We start from the raw sequence: 27,974 nt of genomic DNA on the forward strand, positions 1-27,974 counted from the left end.
CGCTTCAATGACCAGGAAAATAGAGCTCTTGTCACTGGGATTCTGGAGCACTATGACAGTATCTATGGACATTTAGTAGGTAAGTGTACCTTTCCATTTATTCTTCAAATACATGTGATCCTAGGTCATCTGAGTTTTGTTCATATGCAAATATGGGTACAGAATATCTGTCTATGTTAATTATTGTGGAAACACAGCTTTTTATCATGCGTTACAAGGACAACTAAACACAGGCGTTCAATTTGCCATAACTGCATACAATATGAATGCAAGCTTGCTTACATGTCTAGGTTTAGTAGTGAATGCTCATGTGCTTCATATATTACACCTAAAACAGCATGTTTGCTATCTCTTGGAACAGCTAGCAGTGTAGGAAACTGGTGCTTGTATTATTATTAATTAACCTCATATATTTTCTATGTTTTTCAAGTTCATCAAGCAAAAAAGAAATGTGGGACACAATAGTCATTGGTGTCAATGCGTGTGGGAATAGTGTCAGGGTCAAGGATAATTGTCGCAAGAGATTTGACGATATTCGGTCAAAATTAAAACAGAAAATACAAGACCATCGCGTGCATGCTACTGGCACTGGAGGTGGGCCGACACCACAACGTCTGATATTAACTCCATTGGAGGAGCTGCTTCGGGCAAAATTACTTCCCGTCGTCGTGGAGGGCTTGGCCAGTGACCGTGATATTGGAATTTATCCCTCACAATTTCCACCAGGTGAGCAATATTACTGTACTAGGCGTGTCGTTGCTTACAGTTATTTTGCATATTTCCGCTGCTTTTTATACTGTCTTCACAATATAAGCATACCTGCATCTATATATGTATATGTCTGATTCTGTATATATATATATCTCAAAATAGACATATATGTTGTAGTCCTACTAAAAGCAGTAACTAATATAGCACGTGCCATTGCGTGGTCATTTACATGTGAAATTATTACTAGCTACAGGTACAGAACATAAATATGTATAATATTATTGTGTATTTTATTTATTTTACTCCTACAAACACGACATGGCTATTCTAAGCATGCATCAAATATATTGCATGCAACGGCCTACAAACATCACTTGCACTAACACATCTATAGTTGTTTATGAAAAGGTCCATTTTTGCTTTATGTCATATACAGACAGCATAATGAGGCACACGTAGCATATGTTATGTCATTGTGTTCATAACTTAAACACTGCAGACGACTATTTAGCTCCTCTACCATTGTGTTAAAGCAGCTGCAATTAATATGTCATCACAGCATACACGTCAACAGAGGGGTGGGGTTCAGCACACACACAAATTACAGGGTCATCTTAGGGTCAACTTAGTTCACACCATTTTCACCTGTTTGAAGTAATTGAAAGGTCTGGCTGATTAGGGTTTTTGGGGAAGGGAATACCGTTCTTACAACCTGACTAGCACAACTGAAGTTAATCACACTCATTTGAAAGCTTAACTCTAGCTACTAAATGCCCCAACAAGTCATTAGTTATCAAACCGTACGTCACACATTAGTTCACTCATATCTATAGTTGAACTACTATCAACGACACATTATCACACACTGCATGTGTTGTCTTGTTGAGTGACAGCCACATTCAGGTGTGCCACATCTTCTATTAATGTACCACACATATCCTGTACCAAAAACAAAACTTTTTGCAATATGACCACCTTCATGATAACCATTGTGAATGTTCATCTCATGATAGTTATGTACATTATGATACTGATATGACTACACAACATATGATTTTTATGTACAAATTTAATCCATTTATCCTCACGCATTACTGCAGAAACATAGTATGTTGTATGTTAGGGAACTCAAAAGTTCTAAGTACACAGGCATGTACATTGTTATTACAACTATTTATGTTCACTTTCACACACACATTTTCGGTTAAGGAACTGATGCTGTTAGGTACTCATAAATACAGAACATACAATAACTGTTTGTTCAATATTTACACATGTAAATGTACAACTAATGTTATTGTTATATATAGTTGCCCCTGGAGGACATGTGTCACCTGAGACGGAACAAGTGTCTTCACCTGGGTCATGCAGCTCAACACACCTAGAAGTTGAGTGTATCAGTTGGTGGCCATATAATATGTGCACTTCTATATGTTATGTTGTCATGTTCATTATTTGTTTTGCACATGTTCTTTAAATAGGATTACTTAGTGTCAGTGAAAATGAAGTGTAAGGCAACATGTATTGTGTTAGTGATGTGAACTATCATGTAGGAGTTCTGAGTTTAGAGCAAGTGTTCATTCATTCATATTTCATACTGAGTCCAAACATTATTCGTAAGTCAAGGTAGATTTTAATGTGAGGTTATGAAACGTATGGAAACATGTTAGGTGTTACTTATGACACAGTATAATTACATAGTAAAACAGCAGAGATTAACATGCCATTTAATAATGTGTACATTTATTTTTAGAACATGATGATGAAGATGATGATGATGATGCCGCCATAGACACAGAAATACAATCAAGTGACCATGAAGAGGTTCCAATTGAAACAGTTATACCGCCAAATCGTCCATCAACTAACACATACGATGCAATAGTAGCTTCTGAGGGAAAAATTGTGGAAGCAGAAAATCGTCGCCATTCTGATCTGATGACAGTGCTGGAAAGGATGATTGCACTGCAGGAAGAAACGATATCACAATTGGCACATCTCCACAGAGTCTTCATTGAAGTGCCTAAACAGTTGCAAAAAATCAACACCTCATTCGAAGCATTAGTTGTTCAGCAAACCCAAGCAAATTACTTGAGAATGACTACTGTACCACATTTCAACTTCAACACCTCACAGGCAGGATCTTTACATGCTGGTAATTTTTCACCACATGCATCTGAGCTTCATTCCCCAGGTCCGAATGTTACCGGTCAAGTAGCAGACATTGCTGTGCAGGTTCCTGACGACATCCTACCGCTGCCATCTGTACAAAATCAGGAGCTGACACCTACAAAGGAGGCGACAAAAACAAAACAGCACAAGCAGTTACTACTGACCAGTTTTTGGACACACACAAAAAAAGACACACATGAAACAGACCAACCATCACTTGTGCAGTGTCTACCAACTTGCTCACATATGTCAGTGGGCACAAGCCCTGTCGGTGAGTCACTGGCCAAAAGCCCTGTCGGTGAACAGTCACTGCCCACAAGCCCTGTAGGTGAGTCACTGGCCAAAAACCCTGTAGGTGAGTCACTGGCCACAAGCCCTGTAGGTGAGTCACTGGCCAAAAGCCCTGTAGGTGAGTCACTGGCCACAAGCCCTGCCCGTGAAGTGCCAGAGGCCACTCAAAGTGGCTCTGTTGTGGCTAAAGTTGTTGCAAAACGAAAAAAAGGAAAATCCAAGAGACAACAAGCAGGCCTGTTACTCGCTCTCAAAAGGAACAAAAAAAATAAATGGTATAATTCACTAAATATGTGTTTGGCCTTGTTTTGTTGACTTCAGATTATCCAATTAATATTGTATGTATGCTGAAGACTGTGTTTTTTCCAAACTTTCAAGTATGTTCTTGTACACGTGAAGTTTTGGAAATGTTACCAGTCCTAATTAATGAATAGTGTTATTAATATTGATGTATTAATCGTCTGTTCAGTAATGGTCCACCAGGAGTCAGTTGCTATGTTTAGAGAATCTGCCATTGACTTACCTGCAAAACATTGTATTTGGGTGTGTTACTTGATGTAATCATTGCATGTGCATATTATTCACATGCAATTAAAAACACACATCTATTTAACTGCAAACATCTTTCTTGTCCGTGTACAGCAGGATTATGTGTTAAATATTACTTACCTTCGCCTTGCTTGGCCATTGTAATGTTGTCCTTTAATCATTTATGTGTTCTTGTTTCAAGAACATCTCTGAATGTATACTAATATATATGTAGTATGTATGGATATATGCACACACACACACACACACACACACACACACACACACACACACACACACACACACACACACACACACACACACACACACACACACACACACACACACACACACACACACACACACACACACACACACACACACACTGTGTGTGTGTGTGTGTGTATGTATGTATGTATATATAGTACTATCTAAACTGGTATAGATGTATTTACAAAAAACATACACTTCATGCTTCCTTGTGAAAACACAGTATTTTAATAATACAGGCCTAATGTTTGTGAACTATACTACCTGTGAGCCTATAACAGTATTGGCCTAAAACAAATTTTTATTACTTAATTCACTCATGTTTATCACCATTTAAATAGGTTTCATACAAGGCCTACTTACTGGCATCAATATGTTGTGTGTACTCCTGTATTATATATATATATATATTATTGGTTTTAACACTACAGCCCTTCTAAATAAAAAAGAAACATTTTTTGATGGTAAATCACATTTACCATACAGGTCAATGCAATAGGCCATAAAAGTTTAAGCCTCTATTATGTTAACCTTTAAATAAATCACACCAATATAAAAATCCCTCTTTACATATAAGCCCTTAAAAGTTGTAATATACACACACAGACATGTACAGTTTGTTTTTACAGACATATTGTAATAAATATATATATATATATATATATATATATATAGCTATATATATATATATATATATATATAGCAGTATATATATATATATATATATATATATATATATATATATATAGCAGTATATATATATATATATATATATATATATATATATATATATATATATATAGCAGTGTATATATATATATATATATATATATATATATATATATATATATATATAGCAGTATATATATAGCAGTATATATATATATATATATTATATATATATATATATATATATATATATATATATATTTAGGAGAGATATATATATATATACATATAGACACGTAGTTAAACTGATGCAGACAGGGAGTTAACCAGACTTTCAAATACACACAGAAATTTATGAGGAAAAAAAACATTTACTTTTGCAGGTGTGTGTGTATTTCATTATATGGCTGTGTAAGCACTATTTTCAAACAGTGGTCAATGTTATTTTTCCTCAACCCACAATGTTTCTTAATTAAAAGTCTAGCAATGTTGTGAGAAAGTAGATAAAAAAATGATACATGTTGGTTTGACAAACGGCTATCACAAACCACAAACGTGAAACCAATTATTTCTACACATCCAATTGGTGCTTCAAACAAGGAGTACAAGTTGATACTTTTTATGACCTTGAAAAGGAAAGACAGCAAATAGTTAGCAATTGAGCAGTTTCATTCTTATGAGCAAAGAACAGAGAACTGCAGACATCTTTTCTGTTATTCTGCAATGGCTGATGAATTATTAAAAAATATGCATCCGCACAAAGGATACAAATTCATGATAGCAGAAGCGACTTTGTCCGCGTCGGGACACAAAGCCAACACGGGCCAAATCTATGATTTGATTAGAGCCAAGTATCCTTATTACCAAGAACCTGGGCATGCGCGAAATTTTAAATCCTCAGTAAGATTCACTTTATCAACTAATGACTGTTTTGAACGTGTGCAGGATAAGCTACAAGACAGGTATGGTTTTTGGAAGCTTGCTAAGGAAAAACATTTCACCGTGAAAGAGGGCACACATATTGTGCTAAATGGCATATTTATTCCTAATGCCAATAGCAATGGATCCGCTACTACTGTTCCGTGTGAATCGATACCTGCTGCAATATCTGCACCCTCCATTCCTGAAACCCACATTGTACAAGAACATAACTACTATGATTATGTACCAAGCCTTTCAGCTGAAAATGCATTGGAATGGGTACCCGAAGAAATGAACCTACCTCCGGACCAATTGTTTGAAGAAAGCTGTGGCGATTCCTATGAGCGCTTCATGGAGGAGATGTGTGTCATACAGGATTCAGCGTTTGGGTCAAGCGTGGATGCAAATGCCTTGTTTTTCTGTTGCGACCAGTTGCAGCCAGACGAAGTGTTAATTCTACAAGAATGGTAAATATAACAATCGTTATGCGTTGACTCTGCGTTTATTTTTTAAAATTTTTTTCCGAACCACCATTTTCACTTTAAATGCGTGGATACACCGTAACATTGCAGACTGCATAACATGTAGCGATCACAAACAAATTGTTTCCTATTACAATATAGTAGAACCTGAAAGAGTAGTACACATTGCTGACGGAATAAATATACGTACTTTCCTATCCATTTAAACATATTAGCAACATGTTACCAAAACTGTAACACATACCTGTTTTGTTATCATGCAACATCTACAAAATACAAAACCGGGTCGACCACGTATGACAGGGGACCCTTGTCATGTGCCAAGGCGTCCTTAAAAAGGATTACGGATGTAAGTCCCGCCCCCAAACGACGTGCACGCGTCAAAGCCTATTGGCTGTGTTGTTTTGTTATAGTTACGGTAACTGCAGTGTGTCATGCGTGCGGCTCAGTGTTTGTAGGCGTACACTGGGCGTTAGCCGAATGTTAATTGAGTGGGAGGAGTGTTTGCGTGCGCTTCACGCTGCCTTAACATGACGTCACACGTATTGCATTTGCGCATTGTGTTATCGGCCGTGCTTTCTGTCCACACACGTCTGTTTAAAAAGAATACAGATGTACTCGTTTAGAACGAATGTCGTTTCGCCTTCATAGTATTTGAAATAAATATTTTATGGTTAATGGTATTTTCAACATGTATTGAACGCACAGCGTACGCATTGTTTTGCGCATGCGCTAACAGTTAGTCGACCCAAGCGTGAAGTGCGTGCGCAAACTAAGATGTGCTCGCACATTTTTCAGTATACAGGCAACGTTCACTTCATATACATAGTTATGCCTGCTCCTAATTTAATGACAGATTACATAATGATGTACACTTGTAGTTCTAACATATAAGTGAGTGACGTGTGTATCTACACAATCATAAAGAGCTGTGTAACGCGTTGTCACGAATACATATATAGTAAGGTGCCATCTTTGACCATCATGTGTTTGCTGTATTTCAGAGATGTCGGGGAAGATACAATCGGATCAATGTATGATTTCAGAAGAGTCTACCTTTATATGAGATGATTGTGAGGAGGAGCCACCGACTACTATACTACATATGGAACTAATTTTATATTGCTTGCAGCGCTTATTAACAAACAATTAAAAATGTGATACCCTTATGCCTATATTGCATAAGCACTTAATGATGTTGCAACATAATGATGTTGCAAAAGAGTGCCTCATGAATTTTTATTGAGTGTTCTTTAATTACTACTAGCATTTTATGGCATGGTGTGTTTTATATATAACAACCATTCCCACTCTGCTAACACATTTGTGTATTATATTGTGTAATGGAACGTATGACTGTCGAAACTATGTAACAATAATAATAATAATATGAGCATGTTCATGTATAGCGCTGCTAGTTGTACGCAGCGCTTTACAGACACATTTTTCAGGCTGAGGTCCCTGGCCCGTGGAGCGTACAATTTATTTTTTGCCGCCTGAGGCACAGGGAGATAAAGTGACTTGGCCAAGGTCACAAGGAGCCGACACCGGGATTTGAACCAGAACTCCCCTGCTTCAAACTCTCAGTGCCAGTGTGTGTCTTTACTCACTGAGCCACTCCTTCTCCCAATGTAAAGGACACTTACAACCAACTAGCCATTTCTTGTTAAAAATCTCTTGTTACATGGGTATGTTGATAAAATGGTTTGGGACTGTAGCAAATAATGTTATTGCCTAGATGTTGTGGTCCCCTACAATGCATGATGTTCTGAATATTACATCAACATCATGTAATGAAGTACGTTTCTGTGTATATTTCATTTACCTAACTAACTATAGTTTACTGTGTTTATTAAACGTTCTAAAAATAAATAGTATAGTCAATATGATAATATAAGCTACCATAATAAAGCTGCTGTTATCATTTGTCGGTGTTATACATGGATCCTACACAAATTGATACAGACACAAACAGTTGTCTTAAAAAGTGTGCCTATGCTAATGTGCACGTGATTGACGTTTACATTTTGAGAATACTTGATAATTCTCATCATGATAATGATGAAGTGACGTGAATGACATTCCAAATATATTACCAACATTGTCATAGTGGGAAATTAGAAATGCAAAATTACAGTAACATTTGCGACAAAATTTTGGTTTCTGTTAACAGTTTGACACTTGGTACATGTAGGTCACATCCACACACGTGTGACTTATACATACACATGTCACAAATTTAAATTAATGTTGACTATTAATTCCTAGCATTAATAAACACCTACATTGCTAAATATAAGATGTACTACGCATTGTTGTGATTACAGGCATTCATGCATGGAGTGTTATGATCAGTCAATTGCATCCGTGATGAATGAGCTCCCGTAAGTAAACAAATAAGTACAGTTATCCCCTTTTCTCCAAACACCTCTATATTACATTAATGGAATTTATAAGGAAACATACATAAAATGTGATGAAATGGGAGTAATCATTTTCTAATACAATGCACATGAAACCTCAAGAGTAGCTAAATGCATATACATGATACAGAAAGTACATGTATGTTACATTTGTCTTTAAACCAATATGTTGGGTTTTTACTTCAAATAATTATAGGAAGATTGAGGTAGGCACATCTTATGAGAGATGTCAGCAAATATACATACCATGATCAGTCATACTGGAGATATACCTATAATGCAATGGAACAATATATAAATTGCAAACATTGACATGCCATCTTCAGTACCGTAAGCAACACAGCAAAGTGTGTATTTGGTGTTAAATGTGCAACACCATGTATATTTAATCACATTCAAAATGTAAAGCAGGCTGGTGTACACATCATATGGATGTACATGTTACACTGCACCAATAACATTGTATGTAAGCATACTGCAAGAATGAATGACTATGCCCATACTATGTGTATTGTGTTAGCATAAGGAACAACACAATGCTAAAATATTAGTGCTTTGTTACCCCAGTTGTATTCACATACACACAACTACTGTACAATTGAAGAGGGATTATATAACCTGTGCAACAATAACATACCGGTGCCACATCCCTTTGTGCACACAGCAGAGAAAAGAAAGGTGTGCAACCCATATTCATCTGTGTCCTAACAGAAGGTTATATAAAGAAACATTCTTGTTAATATAACATAATTAAACTATAAAAGTAGTACTAGGAACATATATGTTTTTACTTACAAGAAAAAAATGAATTGATGAGATTCTGGCGTGTCTGGCCACCACTGGCTGTTTGTTCATTTTCAGCAGCTACATGGGTGGGATGCTCGTCTACCAAAGGCTCAGCTAGGTCTGATTGTACATTGTGCCTGAGTGCAACATTGTGCAAAATGCAACAGGCAAGGATAATATCAGACACTTTTTGAGGCTTGTATAGAAGAGCACCACCAGTTCTGTCGAGACACCTAAATCTGGTCTTGAGTAGGCCAAATGTCCTCTCTATAACAGATCTTGTAGATATATGGGCTGCATTGTACCTCTCCTCTGCTTCAGTTTGAGGGTTTAGCACCGGAGTCAATAGCCACGGCCTAATTCCGTATCCTGAGTCACCTATAATGAATGGAGCACACATAAGCTTACATTAGTGATAAGATTCTACAATGAAAACATTCCTAAAGAAAAATGTGTTTTGTGTTACAACATCCAAATGTGTACTCACCCAGCAGCCAACCATGTTCAAAATGTCCCTCTTCGAACGCATGGAAGACTGAAGAGTTCCTCAGGATAGAGGAATCGTGACTGGAACCACGGAATTTGGGTACCACATGCATTATCCTCATCGTGGCATCACATACCACCTGTACATTGAGTGAATGGTAGTGCTTACGATTGCGGTAAACATGCTCACTCTGACTAGGTGCAATCAAAGCAACATGTGTGCAATCGATTGCACCCAGCACACATGGTATCCCTGCTATGTTATAAAAGCCATTCCTGACTTCCAGCCACTCTGTCGCCTCTGTAGGAAAATGAATATAATTCCTAGCGCGTCTATTGAGTGCATAGAGAAACTGGGTAAAGGCCCGCGAGAATGTAGATTACGAGACCCCGCCCACTATGCCCACAGTTGTCTGGAATGACGCGGACGCAAGATAATGTAATGAGCACAGCATTTTAACAAGCCCAGGGACTGCACGACCTCTGGCTGTCAAAAAATCTAAATCTCCCCTTATCTCCTCATAAAGAGATAAGATTGCTGCTGAACTCAAACGATAGCGACTTACTATCTCCTCCTCACTCATCCCATCTAACAGGTTTCTCTCCCTGTACACACGGCGGACGAGGCACAACTTGTCTCCTCTGTCTTCTCCTCTGATCTTCTGTCCCTGTACCTGTCCCTCTCCCTGTCCCATCCGCGTGCCTGTCCCTGTCGCTGTCCCTCGGTCTGTCCCTCCCTTGCCCTATATCATTCTCTTGATCAGCAAGCATGTCATAGAAAAGAATGTTCCTCCGTCCCCTAAACAATCGCAATATTTTGAAATGAATAGCTGTGAATGAGCAGGTAATGGGCGTCCTTTAAATAGGTATGTGATGATGTCAGGTGACATAGTAAAATGCAAGGTGTTACGTTAACATAATAAAGTACTTCTGTGCCAAACTGTGTGCAGTTGATGTTAGAAGTATTTGTTGTGTGTATTCTGCAGGGAATGAAGATATTTGCCAATGATGTGACGTGAAGCTTTGTACAAACATTGGTTGAAAATAAATAGTTTAATGTGCAATGCATGTAACACTTGTGAACGCAACAGTCAGTCATGTAATTAGACAAAAAGGCTGAGATTGACGTGGGAAAAGTTTGCTGTAACATGTGTAATTAGCCATGTTATTGTCACATGTTGACAACAATGAATTGTCGTGTGCATATGCATGCATTTCTGTAATGAGGATAGTTGCTATAGAATGAGTTTACAAGGTGTCACAATGATTAATTACTGTACATGTGTGTAGAAGTTAGGTTGAAGTGCTTGTAATGCAACGGTTACAATGTAAACATGCAATGTGATTGAGCGTCCAATAAGTGACGTCATGAAAATAGGGAGGACCCAAAACTAGATGTAAACATGAGAATAAAGATGTACATGAACGTTTAAAGATGCGTCACACATTACAAGCATTGTGTAATGTAAAGGAACATGAATATACGGTGTATGTGTGACATGTGTAACATCATGTAAATAATTGTCGCTCAGTTCAGTAAAATATGTGATATGATGTGAGGTTCTCCTTTAAGAGTTGAGTATAGTATTTTCCCTTGACACATCATCACATGATGAGTAATGTGACACGCAAATGCTGAAAACATGTAAAAGTACAATGTTATGCAAATAATACACGTCAGCTGTGATACAATGCAGGGAATGCCCCCCACACTGTAATGCAAATGACGTTTGTATTGTGAGCAATGAAACGTAAACAGTACTATACTGTTATACGTCCCCGCTCCATTGACTCCATTGATGTACAGAAGATTTTTTTTTTCTAAGTGCCGTTCCGGCAGCCTTAGCGATCGTTCTCCCCTCCAACCTGCCAACTTTAGTTGGCGGGAGAAATTGGCCATAACATCTCAATTTCGTAGTGCCGATCAGCCCTGATAAGCTGATTTTGGTTCTTGAATCCAGCCGATTTAAAAAAGTGGCGATCAGTGGCGAAAACAGGCTTATCGGCAGCCGACTGGCCATAACAAAATTATCGGCTACGAAACCTGCCGAAATCAAGCACTTATCGGCGCTTACTGAATCTCAAAACCAATTTTGGCTATAAAATGCCGAAAAAATCCTTATCAACGCTTACTGCATGAGGCCCTAAGTGCTGAATTGTGGTATTAAAGTGGTATTATAGGATTCAGTTAATGGTTTGTCTTATTAGACTTCATGGAATCCATATTTTGCCATGACTTTGCAAAAGGCCACAACCTATATATTAAAGTGTCTGAAATCACAGCACCATTTGATCAGGGTGTCAAGGAATGTAAAAGGGGACGTCAGGGTATGGGTTGAATTTTGGGGCCAATATAATGGAATGACTGGCGTGGTGGAGAGCTGGCAGATAGAGTGCTTTATGGACTCATAAGGGATGCTCTTTCAGGGCCTCTGGTGTGCGGAGTATTGGCCGATGGAGTGGGTGCAGCAAGGGTTTATGGGGAGCCTGACTTTTCTGGAACTGTTCCCGTTGGTGGGAGCAATCAAGCTCTGGGGACCATGGAGATTATCTTTAGGACAGATAACATGGGGGTGCTTGCGGAAGTGAATGGGATATTGGTGTCTTCTCCAATGATGGTCAGGTTGCTGGTCTTGAAATGTTTGGACCCTAATATATGGTTCAGGTTGAAGCATGTTTCAGGGTTAGATGAGAAGATAGCAGATGCTCTTTCATTCACAGTGTGCAGCACTTCGTAAACTGGTTTGGAAATGGTCACAGTGGGGAAACCCTGCCCACTGAGGCTGTTGGAAAGGCAGTGCAGGAGTCATATAGTTGGTGCAGGCATCAGTTACCCTGGGTATGTGGTCTGCATACACTTGGGTATGGGAAGAATGGCAGTTCTGGGTAAGGAAGGTGTTTGAGGATAGAGAAGTGGGTCTGTGAGTGGGGATACCATTGGGGTAGGTAGCTGAACCTGTTGTAAGAAAGCTGGAATCGGGTTCATCATCGGCAGTGGAGACGTTTTGGGCGGGCGGTTCCTTTTCTTTAAAGCTCAAAGGGGTCGAGATGTCATAAAGGATTTTGTGATACATAGGAAGGTGGAAGGTCGGAAAAGAGTGGCTAGGACCAGGGTTAAGTCAGCACCAATTTCGGCATCCATGCTGGAAAAGATAGTGGGGGAAACACTGGATGTTTGTTTCTCAAGTTATGAGGCGAGTCTATTTAGTGTGGACTTTTGTCTGGCTTTTTTGGGGGCTATGCGAATGAGCAAGTTGGTAGCGCATTTAAAAACTTTTTGGGGGAGTAGGGGGGATTAAAAAACCACAATGCCGTATGGGAAGCCAATGTTCATTTTAGGATTAGGAGGTTGAAAAAAATTAGACGGGAGTGGTAAAGTATGTTCCCCTGCGAAGGTTAGCGGGAAGCGTGGGTGTCAAGTATGGCACGTGATGGAGTACCGGCAGTGTATGCCTGTGGGTGGGACCCCTTCATTTTTGATGCATGATGACGGTTCTCCGTTGTCCTGTTTTTAATTGGTAAGGCAGTTACACAGATGCCCGGGAAAGGGGGGAGGTTGGAGAGATGAAAATCCATTTCCACTTCTTTAGGAATGGGACGGCATCGGAAGCCACAAGTTGGGCAACAATTAAAGAATTGGGTAGGTGGTCATCGGAGCATTTCAAAGGTTATAGGCTGGGTATAGGTTATTTGGGTATAGAGGCCCCCCCTCTAGAGGTGTGGATGTGCAGTTATTCGTACGTCCATTGGGCAGGGAAAATAGCAGCTTGAATGCCTGGGGTGGGGCAATTGGGGCTGATTGGGGAACTGGTTAGGATATTATGGGTCAGTATTAGGTGTATGATATAGGACAAGATCATGCCCAAAATGTTGCGTAGGGAAAGGGCCCCTCGTGATATTGTGCTATTGCACATGGGGAGTTAGTGGATTTGATGCAGAACTGTAACGCGTAGCTCACCACAAACGAAGCGCGACCTCGGTGCTGAGGTAGGGGATTGGATAACACCGACCCACAGCCATGCAGGCGCGCCTAGGATGTAGAGTAGTCGTTCAAGCCAGGTCAGGATTATAGATTGGAGAATGGTTAAGGTACTTGCCAAGTTCAGGAGTGTGGATTTTCGGATCGTCGTAGTTTGTAGCCAGGTTCAGGATTGGAGAGTATCGGATAGTTGGGGTTCGTTGTCAGGTTCAGGATAGGAGCATGTCGGATCGTTGGAGTACTTAGCCAAGGTCAGGACTGGAGACTGGAGAATCGTCGTACAAGCCAGATCAGGAGTAGAGAGAAGCGGAGTCCAAGGAGCTAGCAGGGTCAGGCAACAAAAGGTTAACAGCAGCAAGGCAAGGCAGGACAAGCAACAAGGATGTGGCAAGGCACGGCGTAGAATGAAGGTATATAAAGGATGAGCCTCCAATAGCCAGCCAGGGCGGAACCAGGAAGTGTACTTCGATTTGCTGCTGGTGCACACAGGGGTGCCCTATGATGCAGCCTAATCAGGATTGTGTGGAGCTGATCGCGTGCCGTCCCGCGCGCGTCACGGAAGCCAAGGGGCGGTGTTTAAGTTGCGCGTCACTCACACGCTGATTCCTGAGACCAGAAGAGGCAGAGCCAGTCGTGCGCTGACCTGCGCGCGTCACGGAGGTCAGAGGGCGGAGCCCAACTCGCGCGTCAGCAGGGAGGCTGGACGAACATCCACGTCATGTGATAGTGATGGGGGTGGGGTCTGAATCCGCGGGCGGCAGCATAGAGTGCGCAGGGTCCGCGTGTGCGCGTACTGATACCATGAAACCGCGCATGCTGGGCATCTGTCACGGAAGGCTTATTGAGGTGAGGAGACGGTCTGCGATCGCCAGGATGGCGAATCCTCACAAGAACATTCTGAAGGATGTTTCGCAGTTGTTGCTGCACTTTAAGTCCCTATTTGTCATGTGGTCATAGGTGACCCATAGAGTAAAGTGGCTTGGGGCCTGGAATTGTAAGGTGGTGGACAGGTTGAGGAGTAAGGTAAATATTGTGATGACATCCTTTGTGATGGAACTAGGGGGTATAGCAGTGTGGCACGTGGATTTGGATGGTGAGCTCAAGGGATTGCTCACAGATGGGTTTCACCTTTCTGATATCGAGAACAATATCCTGATCCTGACATTGTAGGGCATGCTGGAGAAGGCACTGAGGCTGATGATGGCTCGCAAGGCCAGTTTTAGGTCGATTAAATGACTTGATCATTATTGACTCCTTTGTGGTAAGGTGTTGAATCTCTTAATTGGAAGTGATGGGTAAGGCGGTGTCATTCCTGGCTTTGGTGGCCGGACTGTGAGTTTCGTTCCGTATGTTGTGATTATGTGCCATATAGCCTGGGTGGCTAGTGACGATGTGGGTAAAAGTAGAGGGGACCCCTCGAGCTTTTGGTAAGTTATAACTGATCTATCTAGCCAGGCCTATAGTTTCTGTTAATTCTTGTGTTTAATATGTTGATTTGTTATTAATAAAGCTGTGACCAATTTATCCTCCCAAGAAGTTGTGTTGTGAGGTTTTTGGGACTCTGGGCAGGGGACTGGCTCAAGGCATGGGTGAGTCAAGGACTTTAGCTGATTTACATATAGCAAACATATACAGCTTAACCCTGTTGTAGCGCGGTCCTCGGGGGCCACCCGCGACCACCGCGTTATAAACGGGGTCGCGGGAAAAAATGGCCGCCGAATTTTTAATTATTTTTATTTTGTGGTAGTACCACGTCCACCGAAGGGGGAAAGCTGAGAACTCTCCCAGTGTTCCCAGACCCGGTGGGGCAGCGGCAACCGCACGCAGCACTTACCCGGCATCTGGCAACTCTTCTCCCTGTCTCTACTTCCTGCTTCTGCTTCCGTCTTGCGACAGTGTGTCTCTGTGTGTGCGTGTGTGTGTGTATTTGACTGTGTGTGTATGTGTCAATGTGGGCAGTGTGTTGTGTGTGCAGTGTGTTGTGAGTGTGTGCAGTGTGCTGTGAGTTTATGCTGTGAGTGTGTCAAGTGTGCTTTGAGTGTGTGAGTGTGCTGTGAGTGTGTGGAGTGTGTCAAGTGTGCTTTGAGTGTGTGCAGTGTGCTGTGAGTGTGTGCAGTGTGATGTGAGTGTATGCAGTGTGCTGTGAGTATATGCTATGTGTGCTGTGTGCTGTGTGTGCAGTGTGCAGTGAGTGTATGCAGTGTGCTGTGAGTGTATGCTATGTGTGCTGTGTGCTGTGTGTGCAGTGTGCAGTGAGTGTATGCAGTGTGCTGTGAGTGTGTGATGTGAGTGTATGCAGTGTGCCATGAGTTTATGCTTTGAGTGTGTGCAGTGTGCTGTGAGTGTGTGCAGTGTGCTGTGAGTGTGAGGAGTGTGTGCAGTGTGCTGTGAGTGTTCTGTGTGTGTAGTGTGCTGTGAGTGTATGCAGTGTGCTGTGAGTGTGTGCAGTGTGCTGTGAGTGTGTGCAGTGTGCTGTGAGTGTGTGCAGTGTGCTGTGAGTGTGTGGAGTGTGCTGTGAGTGTGTGGAGTGTGCTGTGAGTGTGAGCAGTGTGCTGTGAGTGTGTGCTGTGAGTGTATGTAGTGTGCTGATGATTTGGATCAGACCAATACGTCTGCAGAGTATCTGTCCCCGTCCAGATTAGTTTCCTACGTAGGTAGTGCGTGCACTGAGAAAAATCACACTGACACAATGTTCATAATGATAATGCCTGTGTTTTATTACTACAGCCTGTGTCTCTATATAGAGGCTGCAGGGGGGGGATTGTATGCAAAAGGAGCTCTCTCAGGTCTAAAGGTTGTGTGTAAATACACATGTCAGTGTCTCATTGGTTCTTGTTGGGTCTTTTCCTTGTATGGTCTTGTTGTTGTAGTTTATGGTCTTGTTATTGCAGTTTTTGGACACATCAGCATTTGAGTGGAATTCCTGGGCGCCATCTTGATTTCATAGTTGATGGGAGGGGGAGCTGCGGTAGCCATTTTGAGTAAGGAATCATAGCAAGGTACACATTACAGATGAAGAAATAGGCATTTTATCCAATCCATCACAGTCCCCCCTTGAAATGTCTATTTCTGAGTCTGTCCCTAGATGTATACTAACTCATCTGTCCAGATGTGCCTGGGAACTTTTTTAGACGAGTCATGGCTTGTCCATGACCCCCCTTGCCACAGACTTTGCACATAAGGAAGTCAGATGCTGTCCCTATGGATTTATATTATTGTACTTAACTGGGAGGGACTGTAACGGAGTAAATGGACCATCTTCCGAGAGTGGAGTATTATTATCTGACTGCAGGAAAAAGGTAGGTGTGCTATTGTCAACAGCTTTGGTCATGAATTTTTTTTAAAACATGGGAGAACACAGCAGACAATAATCCCAAGCAAGACAAAAATAATAACTATTGCAATGCCTATTTGGGCAAGAATCTTTTGCCATCCCGTCTTTCCTTGCTAGACCATTTTGTGGTCGGTATCCCCAATCTGTTCCCGTGTTCCATCCTACTACTCCCCAGTAATCATATTCCTGTCCCCAGTAGGAATCCGTTACACATATTTAAGTGGACCTGGAACCGGAATTGCTGTATAGAACACATTGCCAATGTGTTGAGGGGCAGCTGACTATATTACAATAATCAAAGGAGAAGGTAGCTACATGAATATTGGATGAATTATACCAAAACGTGACTACCCCTTCATATTGGGTGATAGCAACCTTTTGTGCCCCCCCTAGACCCAACAAGCAAAAGATATATAGCATCATTTTCCTTCTGAGGTGTCCTCGTTGGGAGCTGGAACCTTCTTGCAATGAGAGGCGTGTATCCAGGTGTTCTTGCCAGCTAGTTTGACTGATGTGGCTGTGGTCAACAGAACCTGGAAAGGACCATCATATCTGGGCTCTAGGGAGTGTTTCCTTACAAATCTCTTCACGAGCACCCAGTCTCCAGGCACGAGTTTATGAGTCCCGGTATCTAGATCTGGATCTGGAATAGAAGAAAACACTCGACCATGTATATTGGTTAGTTCTTGCGCTAGGGCAGTTACATATTTGGTCAAAACATCAGACTGCATTTGTAACTGCTGTGGGTAGTAACAACCAAGTTTGGGGGCAGTACCAAACAGTATCTCAAATGGGGATAGAGCATGTTCCCCTCGTGGTGTGTATCGAACACTGAACAAAGCAATGGGTAGACTATCTGGCCAGGGCATATTTGTTTCCTGGGCCATTTTCAACATTCTAGTTTTCAGTGTGCCATTCATTCTTTCTACCTTTCCGCTACTCTGGGGATGGTATGGGGTGTGGAAAGCAAGGGTGGTCCCTAGCGCGGACCAAATTTCTTTAGCTAGCGTATCAGTGAAAGCGGGGCCTTGGTCGCTTTCTATTACTTCAGGTACCCCATATCTACAAACCACCTCTGTCAGGAGTTTTTTTGCTGTTGTTTTCGCAGTGAGATTGGTGACAGGATAAGCCTCTGGTCATCCTGAAAACATATCTACAATTACTAACGCATATTCAAAACGGCCCGACTTTGGCATCTGAATATGGTCAATCTGGAAATGCTGGAAAGGGTATAAGGGCCGTGCAAGGTGTTTCTGCGGTGGTTTTTCCACATGTCCTAGGTTACACTTTGCACAAATTGTACATGATTTGCAGAAATTACTAGTCATTGGGGTAATTCCAGGCGCCACATAGTATTTGTCGATCAGTGCATTCATAAGAGTCTTCGAGAGATGTGCTGCTCCATGTGCCCATTGTACCACAGCAGGATACAGTGCCCGTGGCAGACAAAGTTTCTTTTTGTACTCGTAAATTCCTTCTTGGGGTGATGCACCTCTTTTCTTCCAGCTTTCCTTTTCTTCCTTTGTTGCAGATTCTTGCAACTTCTTCAGATATTCTCGATTCACTGGGAGGTTCTGCATTAACGGAACCATCCTTGTCGTGTCCACTCGATCTTCCACTTGTCGTATCCCGCTGGCAGCTTGTTTTGCCGCGGCATCCGCCAGATGATTTCCCCTGGCTTCTTCTGTGTTCAGTTTCCCATGGGCTTTTACCTTTAGGATGGCCACATGGCTTGGAAGGAGTAGGGCGTCCATCAGAGCTTGTATGGCTGAGCTGTGTTTCACTGGTGTTCCTGCTGCTGTCAGAAATTCCCTGGTTTGCCAAATGACGCCAAAATCGTGTGCTACACCAAAGGTATATCTAGAGTGTGTAGATATTCGCCGTTTGTCCTTCTGCCAGTTTACACGCTGCAGTGAGAGCTTGTAGTTCGGCTTCTTGTGCAGATGCTGTTGACGGTAGTGTGCTTGCCAGTAGGACCACAGAGTCTGTGGTGACAGCATAACCCATATGGTAGGTGCCTTGTTGATCAGCATATCGAGAACCATCCACAAACAGGATTAGATCTGGTTTCTGTATCGGCATTTCACTCACCATGGGCAGATGAGCTGTTTCTAGCTTCATGAGTTCGAAGCAATCATGGGGTAGGTCGACGCCAGCTGTGCTTTGTTCTTGTTCGTGTCCCTGCACATCTCCCCCCTTGGGAAGTGGAAGAAGAGTGGAGGGGTTAAGCACTTGGCACCGGAGAAGGGTGACATTGTCTGGAATGAGAAGCGAGCATTGCAACCTGAGGTGTCTGGCAGCGGACAGATGTTTTGGCTGTGTCTGATTGAGAATAGCAGCAATGTCATGTGGTGCCAGGAGAATGAGGTCATGCCCTAGAACGATATCCGAAGTTTTATCCAGCAGTGCTTGAGCAGCAAAGACAGCACGAAGACAGGACGGTCCACCACGAGCCACAGCATCGAGACGGCTGGAGTAATAACCAATAGGTCGACATCGGCCAGCGTGTGGCTGTGTTAACACTCCAGTTGCATGTCCATTTCGTTCTGATACGAAATGCTTGAAGGGTAAATCATAGTCTGGGAGGCCCAAGGCAGAGGCAGAGGATATTACCTGTTTGAGAACAGTGAAATTCTTGGAAGCCTCTGGGGTCATCTTGAAGGGATTTGTTGTTAAGACATCGTACAATGGTTGCATCATTTACTGCTTGAAGATCTTGAACCATTCTATACTTATTAGGTTCACCCTTCGCGGTGCTTTTCTTCACAGGGAAAAGAGGGGTATGCAGGGTGAGGTGCAAGGTATTAATGCGCCATTTGCAAGGAGAGCCTTAACATGTTTCGTGATAGCATCAGCTTGTGCTATCTTTAGTGGGTATTGCGGTTTACGGGGAAGTGGGGCCCCTTGTTTGAGCTGTACAACAATGGGTGGTACCGTTAGGTGCCCGATATCCTCAGGGCCTGTGGACCATAATTTGGACGGTATCCTATCCATGACAGCGGGTGGTATACTGGCGGCTGAGGGTTTCTCCGCTAATGCCAAAAGTATCGGAAGGGAACAAAGGGTAGAGACATCTGACTCCCAGAGCGGGGAGGTTACATCAATGGTGCCGTCCTCTGAGAATATTATGGAGGCCTGATACCTGGACAAAACATCAGCGCCAAGCAGATTAAGCGGGCAGGTAGAGCAAACTACAAATCGTGCAAATAGTTCAGGGTAGGGACCTATCTGCAGGGGTCGTGTTAATGGGCTAGAGCGCGGAGTGCCATCTACCCCCACACATGAAACATCAATATCAGACAAATAGGAAGGGCCAGGTATATCTGCCGCTCTAATTACGCTCCTGGCTGCACCTGTGTCTACCAGGAAGGGGGTGAGGTGACATACATTATTGGGGCGCCTTCTACCTGCTTGAGCGTCTGCCCATATAACCTTGGGCCGCGGTCGGGTACTGGGGGGTGTCTGGGGTTAGTGTTCCAGGTCATGTTCGCCTCCTGTGCAGCGGCCTGTGACACACTATCTGAGTCAAAACTACCGGGCGTATTATAGTGGACACTGCTGCTGGGTCTGTGTGCTATTGTTGTGTCAGGGTAGACTTCAATCCCTACCGCTGGGGCAGTGATTGTTTGGGGTGAAAGGGCTGGCATCAGGGGCATTAGCGGCGCAGTCGGGGTGTAATAGGAACCGTCCGCCTGCAGCACAGGATATAGTTGTGCTACATGGGCAGTCAAGGTTGGTTTGTCATTCGTGGGTGGGGTAGTGGGTTGTATAGGTGGGGGTGCTGCTGAGAGCTGGGAGCGAAGGTAACAAAGGAGTATAGGTGAATCAGTCACACAGGGGCGCTGCGCACCACAATTAAAACAATCTTCCCTGCATTGGGGGTTTCGGGTGCCACACCTTAAACATGTCCAGGGGGGTGGGTCAGCACCAGCATAGGGTGGGGGTTGGTCATTTTCAGGGGGGTTACTTGTACAGTCGCCACAAGGGTGATAAAGAAATACAACCTTCCCTCCCTTTTCTATCTCCTGCTCGGTCCATTTTTCTCTGTGGACAGCCTTGGCAACATTAAACCAGGCTTCTGCTGTCTTCAGCAGGTTGTTATCACTCAAAATTCCTCTCTTTTCTTTCAATATTTTCCGCCACTCTTCTGGTTGTAACCTGCCTTTTACTACAGTAATTCCACTTTAAATAGCCTACTTGCTTTCTTTTTCACTTGTTATTATATTAACTTCTGTCCTGGCAATGATAAAATAAATGCAGCGGGACCCTTCTGTCCCTCAACAGAATTATTTTGACTCATATTAACGTAAGGTATGTTTCCCTGTGGGATTCTAAAACACACGAGACGGCGCTCACTGAGCTTATCAATCCCACAGAAAAAGACCCCTCTTTCATTTAAACATCTGCACAATTTCCGTATCTTTTGCACATTCCTTTGGAGGAAAAAGGTTTTTTTTGGCGCGGTCTGTGCTGCTGCTGTTCGGATTCTGTTTCTAGCTGCCATTAGAACAGAAGGAAAAAGAATTTTTTCTGGTTTTAAAAGACCCATTCGTGTGGCCAGTACGAACAAACCTTTTAAATAAATTTTTACCAGTTGCACGGCTACTCCCATTCTCTTCCGTTCTGTTCTCTCTCTTTCCGCCACTAGGTGACAGGCTAAGACTCCTTTCTCAGTCTTACTTGCCTGTGTTCCCATGGTTACACACTTTATGGCACCAAACTTAAATCCGAGCTTTTTCTCACTTTTTTTTTTAAGGCTGCACTGTAATTACTTGCAAAAATGTCCTGCCTTTTTTCACTTATAACACTTTCTTTCCCTTCCAAACAATATACACAATCTCTAATTGTATCCCAATTTCTGCATATAAACCTTTCATAAAAATAACCCTCAATACCTACTTCCTCAACACCATCATATGCCTTGATTATCTATTGGCAAATTCACTTGCTATTTCTTTCCTTTTTTTTTTTTTTACTGCAAAGCAAACCTTAACTCTACCTTACTCTCAACCTTACCTTACTCTCAACAATCCCCACCCGTCCTCATGAATTCTCAACACTAATACACAAACACATTTTGGACATAACATACAACTTGATTACGAGAGAGAGGAAAAGGTTGTTCAGGAATCAGTCAGCAGGATTCCGCGCTGTTACCAACCGTAACGCGCACCTTTAACACCCCTCCCTCTGCAACGCGCCAACCACGCAATCACTACAGGGATCATGTGTTCCTCTCTGAACCGACTTTCCCTTACTCCCCCCCTTCCCCTCCTTCCACCAACTTTACAACGTACAATGACAAAACCCCTAGTCAGCCGTCAAAAATCCCACTCCACTTTGGGCTCCCACTTGCGGCACTGACTAACACATATAACATATAAACATATACCAGGTGACAGATAGTCTAGGTAACAAGTTCGAGTTTAAAATAGGCTCTGGGCAAGATATCTACCTGTCTTTAGGTGACCTTCGGAGAGCCGTATGAGACACAGAAATAGACCAACAGCGGAGACAGTTCGTATCGGTAGATAATAAATGTTATCTTACCGTACTCCAGAGGTGATCAGTCTCCTGCCGCGTCCGCATTTGGTCCACCTCGGTCCCTCTGTTCATGGCTGTCTGTTGGTTCACAACCCAGAGCCCCACGTTGGGCGCCAGATGATTTGGATCAGACCAATACGTCTGCAGAGTATCTGTCCCCGTCCAGATTAGTTTCCTACGTAGGTAGTGCGTGCACTGAGAAAAATCACACTGACACAATGTTCAGAATGATAATGCCTGTGTTTTATTACTACAGCCTGTGTCTCTATATAGAGGCTGCAGGGGGGGGATTGCATGCAAAAGGAGCTCTCTCAGGTCTAAAGGTTGTGTGTAAATACACATGTCAGTGTCTCATTGGTTCTTGTTGGGTCTTTTCCTTGTATGGTCTTGTTGTTGTAGTTTATGGTCTAGTATTGCAGTTTTTGGACACATCAGCATTTGAGTGGAATTCCTGGGCGCCATCTTGATTTCATAGTTGATGGGAGGGGGAGCTGCGGTAGCCATTTTGAGTAAGGAATCATAGCAAGGTAGACATTACAGATGAAGAAATAGGCATTTTATCCAATCCATCACACTGTGAGTGTGTGCAGTGTGCTGTGAGTGTGTGCAGTGTGCTGTGAGTGTGTGCAGTGTGCTGTGAGTGTATGCAGTGTGCTGTGTGTGTGTGCAAAAAAAAAATATTATTTTTTTAATTCGGGGTCCACGCTCAAACCACATTATAAGCGGATCTGCATTATAGCGGATCGCGCTATAACGGGGTTGAGCTGTAGTAGGGCTAAATAAAGATGGTTTTCCTTGGCATGGCTATTCACTATGAGCATAATACTGTAGACGCTCAATGCATTTTTTTCCTCGTTAAATATTTTATAAATAAATAATAAAAATAAGTATTGTTTTTGGAGTAACAATAGTGTACATGACACAGAACTTTTCTGTAAATCATAATTAAACAAGAAAGATACACTTTAAATATTGGCAACCATACATTATAGACTTTTATATAAATGCTACATGATAAATTCTATTGTGGAGTATTTAATAAAATATATGTTTAAAGCAGCAATCCCCCCTACTATTTTTTCTTATTTTATTTTGTTACCCTCCCCCTCCCCATTTTTTTTTTACAGGGGGACAGGTGTACTGTAATATGTTCAGGGGTATGGGAACCCCCAGTTCCCGAGATATGTGTGAAGTTACCAGGTTTAAATCTCCCTCCAGGGGAAACAAAATGGCTGCCATTATCAGTTGCAACTTCCTATTGGACAGGCATTTAAATCCCCTTTAAAAAACAGAAAGTAAAGGGAACATCACTGGCAACAGGGAGCTAGAGGGCCCATGGAGCTTATATATATATTAATCTCCAGAGTACCCCTTAGTTTTGATCCGGTAAATAAAGGGAGGTTAGTTAAGCGTGATTGTTGCTTTTAGACATGTATTTTTTTAATGTTTTAGTATATGTGCTGCTCATATGCTAAACACATATATTTACTGTTGTTCTTTCCGGATGCCTTTTGATTAAAACAATTAAAGTTATTTCCTTATTGCTTTGATAATTCCAAACATGGACTTTTATCTCACAATAATAGCATTAGTCTTCTTGCTGCCAGAATCACCTTTTAACTTTTTTTTGGTTGCAAAAACACACAATTTAAATGAAAGTACTTTATATAAAAAAACAAAAAAACAAAAAAAAACCCACATACATTTAAAAGAAAATCTAACCAAGTATATATTTTTTTTTTTTTTTAGCTAACAACAGCTACATTGGATGGCAAACTAAAAAGATTTGTTTCTTGACTGCACTTCTTGACTGTGTCTTCAGCTTACAAGGAGGACTCATCCACTAAACTGGTATTAGCACACTGTAAATGTGATAAAAGCTAAAAGTGATATACTATAAATAATATAGCTTTCAGGAGCTAACTAGATATGTGACTGAAAAATTCTGTGTTGCTGGCACAAGTAAGTTTGGTTGTAACCAACTGGTTAAAGTCTAGTTATACACCGAAAAAATATATTTACCTGCTTAGTCCCTTTTACTGTATGTGATACAGTGTGATAAATATATGGCAGGGCGCTATGATTTAGATCAATTATTGTCTTGAATTGTATATACAGGTATCCAAGTTAAAGTTTAAGCACTATTGAAAGAAATTAATGAGAAGGAAGTCGGCATGAAATTGATGCAATTGCTTTATTTGTGGTTTTGTCCTAGTCAGGCTGAACTATTGTCTAAAACCAATAGCGATAATTATATGAATGTCATGCTGCTGTAACATCTCTGTCTTGATATTTCTTCTCTAAGTGTTTTTACATTAAATGCCTAAATTCAACGTAGTCATTTTTATGAACAGGTGTTTGTGGTGCAGTCCCACTAAACATTTCAAATATTTTAACATTACTTTTGAAAAATGAAAATACTGTATACAGTATGTTTTCTAATAAAGATGAAATATCTACTGCATTTTTATAACTCTTAGATAAGGCACTAGCGACACTGACTCTGCTTCACACCTACAGCCTATGTAACACTATATTGTTATATTACTGCATGTGTTGTTTCATGTATTAATATGCAAATAGGAGTTTGTTTTCATGCATTGCTCTATTTTCTGCTTGCTTTCTGTTTGCGTACATGTGAAACTAATACAGTAGCTAGCTAGAAAAGTTCACACCATATACTGTACTTTAATTTTTTATATGCAAAGTGATGCTCAGAGAGAGGCCTAATTTGATAGTATTTACATTATAATCTGTGCATCATGTATCTCCTCCCTACTCCACTTATTGCCACTCCCTAATTCACAAGATAATGAGTGCGGGAAAAATTTGTCTGAATCCCTGTTTTTCAAGAAAATGTATATTATTCTAATCAATAAAGTTATTTTATTTCAAGTTATTTTGTTTGTGTCTGTGTACCTTTGAACCTGAATGATAAAAAAGCTTTATAATTGGAGTGATTTGAAAGAAAAGAAAAAAAAGAAAGTTGGATTTTGATTGTGTTGTAGGTATTTGGGAAAGCACATACAGGAAGAACATAAACCAATACAATACCAAGTTTCACCCTCAAAGAACAATTAGAGATGTTTTCAACTTTTAAAGAACATAATCTTCAGGTGACGAGAAATGAGAATGTGCGAGTTGTAGCCCCGATGTGAATCTCGGAGCTTCCTGAATAGCTCGATTTCTCAAAAAATGCGAATTTTTTGAGCTCCTGTATGGTTTGTCTGTGTAGGAGTGTTATCCATTGTGATGAAGCACTTTTCTAGTGAGTTTGACATGTTATCAGAGCTTTCTGAATAGCTACACATGTAAACTCGCTCGAGAAGTGCTCATAGCTGTCTATAATTCACTTAACGAGGCTACTAGAATAGGCCCCATAGAGTCTAGATAACATTTTTTTAAATCCCCCTATGTTTCTAAATAAGAATAGTTGTACCACAGGTATGTATATATATAAAAAAAAAAGTAATTGTACTCCATACCCCCTAGTGCCATTACACTTGAAATCACTATAATAATCTATACTGTTAAAGACTGTTGATCACAAGCTGTGTGCTTTTGTATTAAGGGGAACAATGGAGCAGTGTACAGCATACAGTATACTTGGGATAAATGTTTGTGCCTTTCAAAGTTCTCAATGGCCGTTGCCATCATGCATATATCGGGCCATATTTACTAAGCTGTCTTCTGACATAAGGCACCTTTCAGCACTGGAAGACTCCTTACAGATCATTGACTTTATTGGGCTGTAAGGTGTCCTGTGGCAGAAGACTGCTTAGTATTTATCAGTACATTGTGATGAGAATAATGACAAAGTATAGCCACTATTTTACTGACCAGTTGTTATTCAAGTACAAATTCTACGACCTGTCAAAATATGGTTTGTCACTTTTGATGAAACTCCCAATGTACAGTAATTATATTGGTATTTAATGTTAATAAAATATTAATAATGAGTGAAAAAAACATACAGATATTCTGTTCAATTGCACTTAAGATAATCATAAAATATAGATAGATGTTGTTCAACATAAATTTTCAAGACCACAGATGCCTCTTCTTTAGAATTGTATCCAATAGTACTTTGACAACCAGGAAAGAATGCAGTTTTTTTTGCCCAGCAATTACTTTATAACCTTTTTTAATGTCTTGGAGCATTATGTTCCTACAAGAGTGTTCTAACCCAAGGAATGCTCATACGGCATTGAATAAAAAAAAAGGGAATATTTCCAATTTCTAGCAAATTTAACATTACAAATTCGGGCAATTAATTACATAACTAGTCTCTTAAATTTCCAAATATCGTCACGTTAGTTATACTGCCTTGGAGGAGGTTTAGGTATGCTTGATAAGAATGATACAAAGTTTCTATGAAAAGAAGGTAAAAAAAGAAACATACAGTATGTACTGATGTATTTGACATGTTCTTTTTACATCTTTAATTTGATTTGTTTTATCATCAATCAAAAAAAATGCAATACTAATTGATGTCAGCCAATAATATGTTAACTTCATCATAATTTTAGAATTGTAATCCCAACGGAGGATACCCAAACCCTGGCATGTAACAAATACCCTTTCACAATACATTAAATCAAATTAATGCTGAAAAAATACCAAGTAATAATATTGACATGGCACATTAATTAATGTGCTGTTAAGAATAATTACACATTTATTATCATATGGAAATTATATACAGTGTATACAGAAGGGGAAATAATTACACCAGCAATCTACTCTAATTCAATTTAGATGGTATTTTGTTAATCCAGCTGTTTAAGGTCTTCTTTAATAACATATGAAGTGATTCTTATATCTATTCATTAGTATTCTGCACCATACACACGGCAACCCTTACTACTGTAAAACCTTAACCACTATTAGACAAAAATGTCTTTTATATTTTCATTTGATACGTTTTTGATTATACAATGGTATTTAGAGTCCCTAATGTGTTCTGGTCTAATTCTGTAATATAATTTTTGCTGCCATGCTGATTATTTTCAATTTCAATTGATGAACAAGCGTTTAAATAATTATAGTACACTTCCATAGAAGGCTATTAATCTGGCTACAGGCCCTGCAGAATAATTTGCCTTTAAACTTGTTCAGGTGTATTTATGAACCTTTTTTCTAGTTTCACAACACAGTCCAGAAAGTTGTGTTCGTTGCTGTTAACTGTTTGCACATACTTGTAAACCCTCTGACGCAGGGTATAGTATATGCATGTTTCCTCCCTGATGGTCAAATTGAATAGACACCTAGGATTTGTCGCAGACTGCAATACCTTATAATGGATCAACAAGAGAGAATTTAGGGGCCTATGCAGAGAGCAGCGCTATTTCGAAATTCGCCATTTTTTGGAGAAAATC

The 27,974-nt window shown here is 40.9% G+C and overlaps 1 protein-coding gene across 2 annotated transcripts in view; it reads left to right on the top strand.

Annotated features, from left to right (window-relative positions):
- WDR27 (WD repeat domain 27) overlaps positions 1–25,435 on the top strand; it is a 585,895-nt gene extending 560,460 nt beyond the window's left edge. For both annotated transcript variants that reach the window (XM_075597051.1, XM_075597050.1), the window contains exon 25: positions 24,346–25,435. In XM_075597051.1, the coding sequence (XP_075453166.1) occupies positions 24,346–24,393 (48 nt within the window). In that variant the 3' untranslated portion in view covers positions 24,394–25,435. The remainder of the gene's footprint in view (positions 1–24,345) is intronic.
- The last annotated feature ends 2,539 nt before the right edge of the window (positions 25,436–27,974 follow it).

This window comes from Ascaphus truei, chromosome 4, assembly GCF_040206685.1.
Source record: "Ascaphus truei isolate aAscTru1 chromosome 4, aAscTru1.hap1, whole genome shotgun sequence".
NCBI lineage: Eukaryota > Metazoa > Chordata > Amphibia > Anura > Ascaphidae > Ascaphus > Ascaphus truei.